Source organism: Exophiala viscosa (assembly GCF_022695815.1).
Source record: "Exophiala viscosa unplaced genomic scaffold EDD37scaffold_8, whole genome shotgun sequence".
NCBI classification, from domain to species: domain Eukaryota; kingdom Fungi; phylum Ascomycota; class Eurotiomycetes; order Chaetothyriales; family Herpotrichiellaceae; genus Exophiala; species Exophiala viscosa.
This window is the reverse complement of record NW_026944360.1, coordinates 1,083,963-1,097,782: the sequence shown is the minus strand read 5'-3', so window position 1 is coordinate 1,097,782 and position 13,820 is coordinate 1,083,963. Positions and strand designations below refer to the sequence as shown.

Genomic DNA, 13,820 nt, shown 5'->3' with positions numbered 1-13,820 from the left:
CGTTTGTCGCTGTCCTCCGTACCGTGCGTAATTACTGCTCGCTAAGAACGGCCTGACCTACGTCCCGGTGACTCCGGTCTGCTCCTCAGATGGAGTACTGTGTAGTAACGAGTACCGAGAACGCGCACACGTGTTGCCCCAACATCATATGACATGCGTCGAAAGATCTTCCCTGCTTTAACATAGGGCAGGCAGGGTGTCATTGCTATTCGACTCTGACTTTTCCTGTGATTTGATGACATCCTTTTGAGATAATCCAGTCAAAGAATCGGCCATCGCAGCCCAAGCCGGTGATTGGGGCCATGTGTTGAAAGGCTATCTCATTTGCTATGATTTGGGAAGTCTTTGAAACTGCTCTGACATGTTATGAGGTGTACAAGTCACTGATTGATATGGATTGAGATAGTTGTAAACGATTGTAGCTGATATGGTCGATTAGCATGGGTACCCTATGTACGCGTGGGATTCCCTGTATTCCAGAATTTGTCTCCGCGTTTGTGTAAGTTAGACGCGTTGGCTGAGATCTCCGCATCATGAATTGACCTCTATCCAACAAATATTCTACGCATCAATTCTCTCTATCACATCCATTGCATTTAGTGTAACGCATCTGTAAGCGCCATCAATACCTCCTCCTAATCTGCTTGCGTTCCTTCTCATCAATTGCGCACGATGCTCCGCCGCAAACCCACCGCCTTGACTATCACATCCGAAGACATTGCCGCATTCGAAGAACAATACGCCCGCAAGCTCGCGTACGCAAGATACCTCAAGACCGGCGAAGACCCCGAAGGTCTCTTCCGCAACGGGCGGCAGCCACGTGAGGACGATGCACAGATGATCAATGATCAAGAGTCGAGCGTGGCGGGAGCAGGCGGCGCAATTGATCCCAATGACGAGCTGAAGCCACTTCCTGGTGACAAGGCAAGAATTGTACGCAGTCGCGAAGAAAGAATTGTCGGAACAAATAATGCGAGATGATCGTTGGAGGTCTGCTGATGAGCTTCGTATCAACATCTGAAACCACTTATACCAAACTTCAGGGAATTGGTACGTTGGCTATCGAAGAAGATACGACTCTGCCACAGCTTGGAAAAATGTTCTTTATGATCAGATCGTCCAGCGACTGTCACAGGATGCGATACGAAAGTCATACCCGACATTGAAAGACATCAACTCAACAGATCGACGAAGGAGATATCAAGTAATTAACATTACCCGCACCGCAACATGACGAGCAACATGAGATCTAATTGATTGTGTTGATGCAAGTGTCTCCTATGCGACGCGCTGTCGCGGATATTGGATGCAACGGATGCCATACACAGGACCAACTGAAGGCTTGTCGCGCAATCAAAAGGAGCTGGGAGCGCTTCTCGTTGGACCAAACATACCTTGGGGTGTTCGGCGGCAGGATCACCTATCAACCCTCTTTCGCGGTCGATGTGTGCATGAGTAAATCCCAGGCGAGCATCTACAGCAAAAAGATTTCTGTCACACCTAGTTATGACATTTGAAGGTCATAACTTGGGTTGAGGTTCACACCCTCTAGCAATCCCTATAAAGTACCGGCAAATCATCCCAGCTTGAACCAAGGCAAAGATCCTGGTATTTTTTCGCGCATGAGCTCATCGGTCTTCTTTGCCAGCTCAACAGATCTTTGAACGATATCGACGGCTCCTACGTCAATTTGTCGAACTTCACCACCACTCATACAACTCATATCCTGCTTACTCGCTCCTTTCTCCCATGTCGCATCAATCATCCATTCGCTGGGGACATCGAACTCCATTGGATTGTTCTCTTTGTTCCTGAGGAGGCTCCCATTGAACCATAACAGCCTATCCCTATGATCAACATGGGCAATGGTGAAGCTGCATACTCTCTTCTCTTCGTGTCCTTGTTGATTGAGCTTCACATGGCCAACTATAGCCGCATAGTGTGGTTCCATTGAGTACGGAGTTTCCGTAAGCTCGAAGCCGAACCACCAGCTCTCCTTGTCCCCGTATCCCTGAGTATAGGTATACGCTTCTCGAACATCTTTGGTGTTCTGCCAAGCGATATGCAGCAGGCCGATGAAGACTCCAAGACGCGACTTGTCAACGGTCACAACGCCGGAGTCGCCTTCTTCGGCATAACCCTCCATGTACACCTTGGAATGTTTGATCGTCTCACTGAGATTTGTATTCTCAAGTTGCTTCCCCCACCAGGCATGTCGTTCTTTGAATGCACCTTGCCATAGCAAGCGATCGTGGAACAGCAAAGTCCCTGTTTCTAGGTATTGCGGATCCTCATCGAAAATTGCCTCCGGAGGCTGGAAAAAGACGTCGTCTGCATCAAGTAATATGGCCTGTTCGAAGGTGCTGCCTAGCACGGCGAAAGCTTTGACAGCCCAACCACCCCAACCCAAATCTAGGGTGCTGTCATTAAAGACAGTGGTCACATCGAAGGTCGAAACGTCTGATTCGAGGCCAGTGATAAAGTCCCTATACTCTTCCGGCAAATCATCTTCGCCGGAGTACGCGATCTGAATGGGCAACCTGGATTTCAGAACCTGTCGCAGACTGCTAACAAGATGGCATGCATATCGAAAACGCTTTTTGCCCGTGGTTATGACCAGCCCTTTAGTGCCGCGCACGAAACTGCTGCGCAGGCTCTTCAATGGAGTTATACTGCTTGAGTTCGGCGACTGAATGAAAGGTAGCATGAACCCAGCCACGTCCTCTATCAATGTTGTCCACTTTTCTTTCTGGTCGGGAGTTCTGTGGGCATTTCCTGTTTGTTCAATCCAACCTCTTATTGTCTTCAATCGCGTTCCCATCTCTCCGAATTGCGACTTATCCACAGGATTTGCGCGGTATTGGTCCGCAACCGCAACAGCAGAGGCATAATGTGCTTCGAAAGCAGCTTTCTCGGCCGGATCTTGCACATACGCGTACAGGTCGAAACTTTGCGCTGGCCATTCAAGAGACCATAGTGACAGAAGGAATAGTATAGCGAAGCCGGCGAAAGCGACGGATTTGTACTTGCCCGCCAGCGTTGCAGGCTGTAGCACCCGCATGATATGTCAATCGAACCACAAGAGGAACCAGACATGATTCAACAAGCATGGCGATTGTTTACTCCTCGAAAGTGCGAACGAGAACCATGCTTGCGCGTCCTTTTGATCGTGCTCGAGGATGACGAATCTTGGGTGGCCCCGTGAGTTCGCAACTGATGGCCCTCTTGCATCTTTACGACTTAGGGCAGCCCCAGCTTTCAAGCTCCAGGCGGTCCGGCCCATGAACCCCGCAAGAAAGTCCTGGCACATCATTTGTTGACCGATTCGCCGAATCCATTTAGCGAGAAGATAAGCATTCCATCGCCTATATTGCACCGTTGCTTGTTTTTCTTAGTGCCTTGTAAGACTTTGTTCTTGTCATCGTCGTCGTCGTCAGAGTACAGGACTTCGACTTGCACCTCGTGACCATGTGACACCCTGTTGAACAAGCAGAGGGTCAACGAGTTGTGCGACACATCCTGGGACGATTACTGTATCCACCTGCGGAGACCCGTCGACCAGATCACAGGCTTACAATGTACACAGGATCCCTTGTTATGGATACAGACTGCCGACGTCAATCGCAGGCCGCAAGATGATGGAGCCTCATTCGCATCGTGCATCAGCAGGTAATGATCAACTGTGTAGTAGCGTGTTAGCTAAAGGTTCTCCCGGACGAACTTCAATGCACTCCCGCTTCGGCAAACTCACTGGGACATCGAGTGTCCCTCATACACAGGACTCAGGCTGGCCTAGCTTGAGGGACTCGCTCTGCCATGTAAACCTGAATAGGAATTACTCTTACCGATGAGCAGACCCTGCCTGGCTTATGATGAACCTCGATCGGAGTATATCGGCATGAGGTCTTAAGCCACCACTAGGGGGAACACTGGCTTGAAACCATGGATCAATCTTCTGCACGGACGCAGCAGTACTGTAGGGTAAGCTTTTGACAATGTGAGTCTTGGACAATTGCTGATACAGTCACGATATGGCTATGAATCTGTGGACGTATGTTGCTCACCCCCAGGATCCTGAGCATGGAGTCTGGGTCCTCGCCCTGACATTCAGACTCGCGCAGTTACAGGCCGACGAGCAATCACGGGGAACATCGACTGCTACAACTTCGCACGTCGAACTTTCGTCAACAATGTCAGATGTCCAATATCACACTTGGGGAGCTGCTATTGATTAATTCGCGACTGAGGATGGTGCCATCTCTCAATGCCACTCGAATGACATTAGAGAGGCTCTATTGAAAGCGTCAATATCAGCAGTAGGGGGTCTTACTTCGTAAATCTCATGCAGACTTGTAGAATATATTGGCGGGGTGTTTTGCTCATAGAACGCCATGCCTGATTGATAGCGTTGTATGAGGACAGCTCGATAGTAGTACAATAACGACCGCTCATTCCGGCTTGTCTTCCTCCACCCGTGGCTGTTTTGAATCCGGTCCTTCACCACTTGACGACTGCTGACCCTGACCCTCTTCTGTTATGGTCTCCATTCTGTCACCATTCTGCTCCTCACGTGCTCTCCGCTCTCGTTCCAGTCGATTTTGTTCTTCCTCCATACTCATGCGCAGAGCCATCGCAAGCTCGGGGTCTGCAGCTGGATCGACTCCGAACTCGAAACCACCTGCGGCAGGGCCACCTGTCTCGACGCCTTCCATACCACCACCTCCTTGGCCCACGTCTCCGCCCACATTGACAATCGGTGTGGTGATTAAGCTGTCGCTGAGCAGGCTGGGTCCAGGAGGGACGACGGCAAGATAGTTGCCTTCGCCGGAAGAGCCGCCAACAGCTTCGACGAACTTCTCCAATATCGATCTCGTGCTCGACTCAATTGCATCACCAAATGCAACGAAATCAACCGAGACGTTGTTCTTCTTGCACTTTTTGGCCAGCTTGACGAGCTCCTTCTCGGTATCGTTCTTATCTCCAAACTTCTGGTCCAGTTCGCTGCAAGTAAGAACAACGATACGTTGCCGTTGGCTCTTGTTTGCTCTGTGCTTGAGTGCCAGCATCGCCACACTGATTGCCGTGCCTAACCGGATATGTCCCTTTATTTTCGTCTCGTGTAGACCTGCCAGGATGGCGCCGTAGTTTGTGGTAGGAGTGTTGAGGACTGTAGGGCCGGTTCCTGCCATGGACATGAGTCCGACAGCGGATTCCGGGTTTGATGAGGTCTTTGCATTGAATATGAGCGATACAGCTTCGGTTTGTGCTGCGAATCGACTCGGTCTGGCAGAGGGTTAGTAGAGTGGCAGGATACTGATTTCTGGTGCCCGTACAGATAATCTCCATTCCTGCTTGCCTCACTGTTGTCCACCACGATCATAGTAGCCTCGAGCACCATGTTGGCGGTGACGAGGGTTGCGTGCCGCTGGGAAGAGTTTCGTCTAGTTGGTGCTTACGAGGTCCAGAGTTTTCTGTGGATGAAAGTGGAATTGCGCAGTGTCTGAGGCCTTTAGATTTTCGAAAGGTCGTGTGTGGTGTACTTAGTATGTTGATGTAGGTCGATGGTTACTCTGAGATGAATGCGGCCCGCAGGCGGACTCAAACGCGTCAATAGCCTCGCAGCCTTGTGACGCAGCCTTGGCAGCAGTGTTACCTTCCTCTGGGGCACGCCCGCTCGTGATCTACTCCAAGCACAACAGCATTGCCTTCAGCAGACTATACAGTCCCCGAAAGAAGGACTCTGCGTTCTTTGGAAAGCGGCTGCTCCATCCGACAACAGAACCGACATGCATCTGCCCTGATCATTCATCCTCGCGCCGCATCGCGGCTCCCTTGACTGCCATGTAAGTCTGCCATCCATCTGCCATGACCATGTTAGTCGAAGCAAGCCTGACATAGCACGAACAGGCCTGTCTTCGCCCTTCTGATTATCTCGAAAGCCGGTTCTCTGATATTTCACCGCACTTTCCCAACGTCCACCCCAGGCGCAACCGCGAATGCCGCAGAATCCCAAACCCAGACCGTCGGCACGTTAGGTCTACCTGGAACCAGCACGCTAACAACGAACGACTACCTCGTCCTCGCCGGTACATTCCACGGCGTCCACGCCATCACACGATCCCTCACACCAAAACTCCCTATCACATCTTCAGCGGCGGGCTCGTCAGGGCGCACTTGGACATACCCCGACCCGACCCTCGCGCCCAGCGGTATCGAATCCCTCGAGTCCTCATTCTTCAGATTGACCGTATTCCAAACGCTTACGGGAACCAAATTCCTTTTGTTCACGGACCCGAGCATGCCAAACACCGACGTGCTCATGAAGGGCATCTACGAGCGCTACGCGGACTTTGTATGCAAGAATCCATTCTGGCAGATGGAAATGCCGATCCGAATAGAGGCTTGGGAGCGCAGCGTGAATCAGTGGCTGACTAGGCGGTGATGATCTGCAGAAGAGGAAAGACTATACAAACAACATAGCTTGTCATAAAGCATTTCCGTGAATATTCAACTCATACTAGGCTTTGGCATGGCATCTGCGTCTCGTATGCCCAACAACCAACGTCGGTCTGAAGTTCGGCGTGGAAGAGCCATTGGCTGGGTGGGCAAGAGCAAGGGAAGGCAAGCAAAGCCGACCAGACAGGCAGATTGGGTGCAGTCCGTTGCTACTACGCGAGCCTTGCAAGACAAAGCGAAAAAGGAGGACGAGGATTTTCCTTCAAGCCTTGCCAGAATACCGAGCCCGCAAAGCCCAGACTGGCCGTCCACCTCAACTTCTTCCGGAGCCCGCACGACACCTGTGCAACAACAGTCAACGTGTCTGAGGTGTCAAAGAAGCGAGAATATCGATCTCGTTCACGACGGAGAACATAGATCAGTCGATTACCACATTCTCATAAATTCGAAACTATTCGAGAAAAGCGCTGAGTACCTGATGGGTATTCCAACAATTCAGCCACTCCAAGGAATACACCCGGGCTGGAGATGGACTCGCGCTACGAGAGTGTGGTGATGTGGTTTCTTCTCACATTTGACGTCAAACCCCATTACGACAAAACAACATCTATGCCTGCTAGTAGGTAGCTGAGGTAGCTAGGTAGCTACCTACCTACTCGAGCATCTTTTGTAAGTATAAATACTCGTACACCAATGCTCCATTTCCTCGTTGGACTCATCGAAGATCCAATATCGTTTAGCTCATTATTTAGCATGATCCATCAGGCCATTGTGACGCCTTGCACTTTCTCTCATGTCCCTGATCTGCTTTCAGAGTTTGCATGGTACTGGTCGTTCATGCGTGCAATTGCTGTCCCATTCATAGCTCGGTAGCCTGCTTTACGGGTCGTCGTCTCCTTAGAGCAAAGTGAGCACCACGCGTACATCGCTCAGTAAAAATGATATACGTAGCCTTAACATTCATTCCACGTAAGCACTTAATATCTCTCAGTTGCACCACTAATGCTGATCGTAATCCCATCTCCTCTTGAGACCGCCAGAGTCAATCACGTTAGCAACACTCTGTTGCCATTGCCGTGATGTCACGAACATGGCGGGCGTCGGGTATCCTGTCATCGCCGCCGATTGCTGGGTCATCGTACCAGCAACGGGTGACGACATATCAGGGAACGACTGCTGTTGTTGCGCAAAGTAGTGCGGTTGCGGCTGCTGCTGTTGTTGTTGCGGTGCGTAGTTCTGCTGCTCGTACCTTGGAAGCGAGCCTGTTGATGTAAAGCTCTGGAGAGTCGGGATTCCAGGTGGTGACGAGCCGGTGCCGCTGCCACCGTACATGGAGGGTGGGGGAGCGAGCTGCGAGGGTGAAATTGCAAATGCAGTGTCGAACTGGTCGATGATAGGTGTCGGATTCCACTGCAGACCCGGGGCTGAGGTCGGCTGGTGATAATATCCACTTACCGGAGTGGACATGCTGGTATAGGGTGTCTGATCGAGATCGAAGTGTTGTGTTGGGTGCAGGGGTGACTGGGGTTTGGACTCGGCGGAATATGTCGAGACTGGAGGTGTCGCGAGATATCCCGTTGGACCCCTGATCTGGTTCATGTTCTGGGGTAGATAGCCTGGTTGGGCCTGTTGGAGGTCGGCCATGCTTAGTTGTTGTTGTTGCTGGGAGAGCTGCTGTTGTTGGTGCATTTGCTTGTCCTGTGACGACTGCGATCCAGGAGAAGGTCGAGAGTGGTCAGATGGTGAACCCAACGGGAAGGACTCCTTCAGTTCGAAAGGCTTGTTGAGATCTGCAGAGAACGCTGCACGAAGTGCGTTAATTTGGTCCTCGGTCTCTGTCATCGGCCATGCAGACACACATCGCTCCAGAATTCGCATGTGCCGGACAAAGTAGTCTTTAGCTTCCGAGTTAAACTCGGGATCGGGCGAGGAAAGGGCGATAAGGTGTAACATGATGCACGTCAGAATGGCGTAAATGGTAAAATTGATGCCCCTTTGCATGCAAAGCAACCCAGTCAAATCGTATTGGGCCAGAACCGCTTCCTGCAGACGACACAAGACTTTTGCAGACTGATAACAGATAGTCATGTGATGTCTCCATTGACTGTCAGCACCAAAAGACTCCGAGGCTTTCAACTGCGGGCGATGGAGCATGACGATGGCGAGTTGGTAGTGGGCATGCATGTTTCCCACAAAATGGGACGGCAAAATTGGAATGGCCCCTTTCTGCGGGAGGACGACCTTCAAGTCTCTTGGCAACTCATCGGGCCAATTCTTGAAGGCGGCGTTGTGCTTCACGAATTCTTGGTCCAAGCCCCAGTCTTTCTTCCTTTTCAGCTTGATCGAAACTTCGGTTATGAGGCGGATGTTGCGAACATTAAGGACGAAGTAAGCGAACTGTCGGGATATGGACCTTTCGAAATCGTCCACATCGGAGCAGGGTGGACTGGGGCTGATGTCGACGGAAGTCGAATCAACACCCAAGTCGGTTCGGCCTGGTTCAAACATCAGTGACAGTAACTATATCTAACGAACGGAGACTCACCTTGAGGGCCTCCGACCATGGTCTCGCATATCAGCAGTGACTGCCATATTCTGGTTTTGATCAAGCATTCGACAGGGTCTGAACCGCACGACTCTCCATCTTCGTGTATCCCATGGTGTTCATCCAACTCGAGGTCCTTCGCCATGGTAACCGCCGTCTTGCAAGTCATCCATGAACGATAATAGTATCCTCTTTTCGGGGCGCTCTCTCGCGCTTTCAGGAGCAGCAACAAGGCTTGCAACGTGCTCAATCGTGGACTGTCGAGGAAATACGCCTCATGCTCTGCAATTGGTAAGCATCATACTTATGGGACTGTCGATGCGTACTTACTGTTGGCGAGCGCTAACCACTGAGCGCCTTGTGCAGGATCATCCGACAGTCGACCAGCATTGGCAAAGATGGCCTCCAAAATGAGGGGAGGTATCGACCCTCTATCGTTCAGCCACTGATCGTAGAATTGCTTCCTGTTCAGGACTGGTACATAAGGATGTACATCTCTGAAGAAGGTCTTGAAAGCCTCTAGGGCTTCCTCATGTGACGGCATGAGGGCTGGAGGAATACGAATCTGTGATCCTGCACCGGTGCTGAAGGCTGCGGCGATCTTCGGCTCTGGCTCTGGCTCCTGAATGGGGGCATCTGAATCCTTGTTGTCGTTCTCAGATCTCAGGTAAGGCGCAATGCCATTCTCGCCGATCCTAAGGTGTCCGAGGTGTTCTGACATTTCCTCAGCTGTCATTTGATCGATCGGCGATGAAGCAGCACGCTCGTCTCGAAGAGGGTCACTGTCCGGTGGAATCTGGCTATATTGCGCACCAGCGTGTTGATAGGCCTGGCTCGAGGTACCGGGGAACTGCTGGGGGTTCGGATAATAGTTGCCATATGACTTTTCCATCATTTCATATGAGGGTCTTTGATAATTGGATGCATAAGCGTCGTATGGAAAGGCGCCGCCCTGTTCCATTTGAAAAGAAGGATTTCCAGGTACATAGTTTTGTGGTTGCGGAACATGCATCCCTTGGGCCGAAGTATAAGATTGTGACTCGGCCGTCTGGTCGAGGGCATTATCGGGCGCGGCATCGCCAGCCTCGCCATCTAGACCTCCTGCTGGAGGTACACAATGTAGCTTAAGTCGAACACAAGCGGCGCATGGCCACGTGTTGGTGGTGGCGGAATCACATTTTATTTTGCGACGACGACAGCCTTCACAAGCCCTCATCACCTTGAGGCGCTTATGTCGGTTATGTTCATCGACAAAGACATAGTTCTTGGGACCTGACGGAGGCCCGGATGTCATCGAATAACTCTGCATGGTGGGAATCGCGTCTGTGTCGGATCACACCACATTTGGTAAGTGCGAAGGCGGACGACAGCTCAATCCAGGAGAATGCCCGCGTGCGGGCGGGCCAAAAGCAATCCAGTCAAAAGGACCTTATGTAAACAGTCGATCGTCTTGGCTTCAAGGTTGTCGTAGATGTGTATACGCTGTTGGCTGGACTTGCTGATGACAGGATATATGGAGGATGATGGATGATTAAGAAGGCGGACCTTGAAAAATCGGTGTGTCGAGGATCAAGAAGATGGGTTCTGGTGGTGGCGCAATTTCACACACACACACACACACACACACACACACACACACACACACACACACACACACACTTGGAACCTCGGCACTAACAAGGATCAAATGCGTCGTGACAAGGTGCCTTTTACTTGAAAGACATTACGACCTGGAGTGTTGAATCACTGTTGATAGCTGGTAAGGTAGGGTGGAAGTCTCGACCATCGAAAAGTGGAAGTGATGCCCCCGCGAAAAGCCCAGAGTGTTGTCAAGGTGGAGAGGTAAGAGTGTCTGACAGCAGATGTTTCCGCTTATGCGCCGTGATTGTGAAGGGGCCACACAGAAACCGATTAAAAAACAACAACTCGAGACCGTTCACGGTGCATTGACCATGGATCGACTTATTGAGGCTGTTGTCTCGATGGCCATCTGCGCGTCATCTAACCGTCGTTCTTTTGTGGATGGAAGTACGGAGCTTTAGATTGATGTCAAAGATTGAGAGGGGGAGAGATCAGGAGGAGGCTTGAGAACCGTCTGTGCCATGTGGTGGGTTGGTGCGGCACAGGTCTCACACAGTTCCAATGTTACAGCTTGATTGAATGTGCCTTTGATTCGGTGAGCAAGATTTGCAAGGGTTCTCTGCAGGACCCAGGTGAGTTGTGTGCCTGGCGTCTGCTTCAGATGCAACATAGGCTTCTTCGTTGATTCGCCCCGAAACGCCACTAGCCGTTGGGATACTCCCTGTGCCAGTGTTCACGGATTTGGGCAGCTTTCTCTGGGCATCATCCAGTGGTTTTCACGATTATTGATTTCTCTGATTGGCGATTACGTGGTCTTTATCGGGACTCCAGTCACCTACCTACGAGATCTATACTAAGTGCAAGTGTAAGCAGAATCGAACCCGCATATGAATTCGTGCACGTCATGTTGCGCACGACCATTGTCTAAGAGAAAGAGGCTACAATGGCGAACATATGGGCTACAAAGGTCGGTCAGAAGCACACCTCCATATCAACGAACAGTGTCCTCAGGATTTGTTGCATGGCTATATCACTCGCTATGAGCCTGGCAGTAAGTAAGCGCATGTACCTGAATGACCGAATCTGAGATGTTTGCCACCTCAAGGTGCCATCTATGGAGTACGAGATACAGCAATTCCGGGGCATCCCCTGCTCATCAGTGGTCAAAAGGCCTGAAAGATAACGCTGGTCCCAAACTGGCCCCCAATAGGCCCTCCACTCGGTTTTCTATCAGGCTTCTATTGGGCTTCCATCTGGCCTTCTTCGGGGCTTCGATCTGCTAATGCCAAATGGTGGCATTCCTGTAGTATCCATACGGAAAAAGATACCATCCTTTTTTGTGTTCATGATGATTTCGACCGCCGACCAAAGCTTGTGCCAGTTCACTTACACTTTGTAGACGTCCAATCGCTGCTGACAGCCTAGCTTTTTACGCACGTTGTCTGTGTCGCTACGGACCGAGTCAGTGACCGAAAACCATGACCAGGCACAATAATTGTAGGTAGGTTCAGCACAGACGATACCTGAGGTTTGGGACTATTCTACGTCACCATTTTAGAGGATTATTGTCGCCGAAAGCCGTCGATATTCGATAGTCGAAGGACCTATATCGTAGGTGATCTTGACAAATCAAGGCGAAAATAATGCATGTGGGAAATCAGAGGGGAAATCGCTGACTGCCCGCTAGATGAAGGTGCCCCCACCACGACTCGATAGGCTGTCGGCACTGGGCAGTGGGCAGCGCGATATTCGACTCGGCAGACGAGATCAGAACCTTACCTCCCCGCTACTGTTGGTACTCTCGGCCATGGGCGATCATCTTTCAGCCACATGGATGAACAAAGTGTGAGACTCCATTGCTTGGAATCTCAAGCTTCGTCCTAAAGTGTTGCGCTGAAGTGTGATAAAAGAAAGTTGGGTTCACGAGGTGTGCCGCCGCCATCGCGCTGCGTGGCTTGCCAAGCGGCCGTGATGAGGCATGACGGTGGGAACATCCAAACTTACCACAGACACGGGTAGGCAGGACTGGGGTAGGCCAGTGAGATGGTGCCGCATGCCAGAGCCCATGAAGAGTCCTATCGCCGGTCGAAGAAAAGCATCAATATGGCCAAAGGTCATTGCCATTGTTGGGCCTTCATGTCGAAGAAGCTGGACGAGGGCCAGAGGGATTGACAAAGTATAGCCCAATATCAAAGTCAAATGCAACAAATTTGCCAAGAGTTGAGAACTAGCCTGATCAGGTCAAGTGCAGTGTGGATGGCGATGGAAGAGCCGAGATGTCAAGGACGAGGCTCTTTCGTCTCCTCAATACCATCCTGTCTCGCAATTACTCGATATACTTAACTCAGGTCCTATCCGAGACGCTTGATTCTATCTGCATAGAGGCTGTCGCTGCAACGCATACGCCATGGAGGACGGAAAGAATGCCAACCCTCTCATCATCAACCCCTCAGACCTCCCCACCCGACGACGACGGACCTCTGCGCGAGATGAACTTTCACATGGCATCGTGACCTATCCTGCACCCACATTTAGCAACGACCCTTTCGAGCGCTCGTCTAGTCCATCTTCTGAGGAGAGCGACAGCGATGTCGAAAATGAGCCCATTGACACCCAAGAAATCTTTGACCTCATTGCCACCATGTCCGATCCCGAACATCCCATCACTCTCGGTTCGCTGGCCGTGGTGTCACTCCCCGATATCGCCATCAAGCCTACACTTCCCAGTCGCAAGAACTCGAACCTGGAAACCGTCACCGTCCTGATCACACCTACGATTCAGCACTGTAGTCTGGCAACCGTTATAGGATTGGGTGTCCGAGTCAGGCTAGAAGAATCTTTGCCTCCGAGATTCAGAGTGGATGTCAGAATCAAGGAGGGCACACACTCGACAGCAGACGAGGTGAACAAGCAATTGGCAGATAAGGAACGAGTGGCTGCGGCGCTGTGGAATCCCACGCTGCAGAGCTTCATCAAGAAGATGTTGGAGACTTGTGAATGAATTATGTAAAACAAAAGAGCTGTATGAATTCCGAATGAAAGCGACTGAGCGTATTTCAACTGCATTGTCGATGTGATGGTTCCTTGAATACATCGTCCGGTGTCGTCTTACCTGCTTGGGTGCCAACAACACTTGGGCTTCGTCTATGTGCGACTCTTCCATGGTGTCTGGCGCAAAATGAAAAAGCAATAACAAAGTGAAGACGCGATGAGTGAATGAGTGAATGTCACATGAGAC

The 13,820-nt window shown here is 51.0% G+C and overlaps 6 protein-coding genes across 6 annotated transcripts; 3 read left to right on the top strand and 3 right to left on the bottom strand.

The window, feature by feature from the left end:
* The first annotated feature begins 402 nt into the window (after window positions 1-402).
* Window positions 403-1,303, top strand: EDD37DRAFT_485422 (uncharacterized protein). The gene is made up of 2 exons (XM_062813285.1): window positions 403-1,204; window positions 1,273-1,303. Exon 1 carries the CDS (start codon window positions 673-675, stop codon window positions 979-981), a length of 309 nt encoding a protein of 102 aa, XP_062668588.1. The 5' UTR covers window positions 403-672; the 3' UTR covers window positions 982-1,204; window positions 1,273-1,303.
* A 243-nt stretch (window positions 1,304-1,546) lies between these two features.
* Window positions 1,547-3,130, bottom strand: EDD37DRAFT_485414 (mannosyltransferase putative-domain-containing protein). Its single transcript, XM_062813284.1, has one exon. The coding sequence runs from the start codon at window positions 3,059-3,061 to the stop codon at window positions 1,577-1,579; it is 1,485 nt and encodes a 494-aa protein (XP_062668587.1). The 5' UTR covers window positions 3,062-3,130; the 3' UTR covers window positions 1,547-1,576.
* Window positions 3,131-4,278: 1,148 nt separating this feature from the next.
* Window positions 4,279-5,565, bottom strand: EDD37DRAFT_635670 (26S proteasome regulatory subunit N10). The gene is made up of 2 exons (XM_062816929.1): window positions 5,334-5,565; window positions 4,279-5,283 (listed from the first exon to the last, which is right to left on the bottom strand). Exons 1-2 carry the CDS (start codon window positions 5,396-5,398, stop codon window positions 4,449-4,451), a joined length of 900 nt encoding a protein of 299 aa, XP_062668586.1. The 5' UTR covers window positions 5,399-5,565; the 3' UTR covers window positions 4,279-4,448.
* EDD37DRAFT_651960 (Sybindin-like family-domain-containing protein) lies at window positions 5,546-6,442 on the top strand (the record flags this gene model as incomplete). The annotated part of the gene is made up of 3 exons (XM_062818413.1): window positions 5,546-5,553; window positions 5,700-5,843; window positions 5,908-6,442. The coding sequence occupies 3 exons, from the start codon at window positions 5,546-5,548 to the stop codon at window positions 6,440-6,442; spliced, it is 687 nt and encodes a 228-aa protein (XP_062668585.1).
* Window positions 6,443-7,233: 791 nt separating this feature from the next.
* EDD37DRAFT_485345 (uncharacterized protein) lies at window positions 7,234-10,586 on the bottom strand. Its single transcript, XM_062813283.1, has 3 exons — window positions 9,332-10,586; window positions 9,002-9,283; window positions 7,234-8,951 (listed from the first exon to the last, which is right to left on the bottom strand). Exons 1-3 carry the CDS (start codon window positions 10,308-10,310, stop codon window positions 7,456-7,458), a joined length of 2,757 nt encoding a protein of 918 aa, XP_062668584.1. The 5' UTR covers window positions 10,311-10,586; the 3' UTR covers window positions 7,234-7,455.
* Window positions 10,587-12,845: 2,259 nt separating this feature from the next.
* On the top strand, window positions 12,846-13,707 carry EDD37DRAFT_485249 (uncharacterized protein). The gene has a single exon (XM_062813281.1). The coding sequence runs from the start codon at window positions 12,990-12,992 to the stop codon at window positions 13,581-13,583; it is 594 nt and encodes a 197-aa protein (XP_062668583.1). The 5' UTR covers window positions 12,846-12,989; the 3' UTR covers window positions 13,584-13,707.
* The last annotated feature ends 113 nt before the right edge of the window (window positions 13,708-13,820 follow it).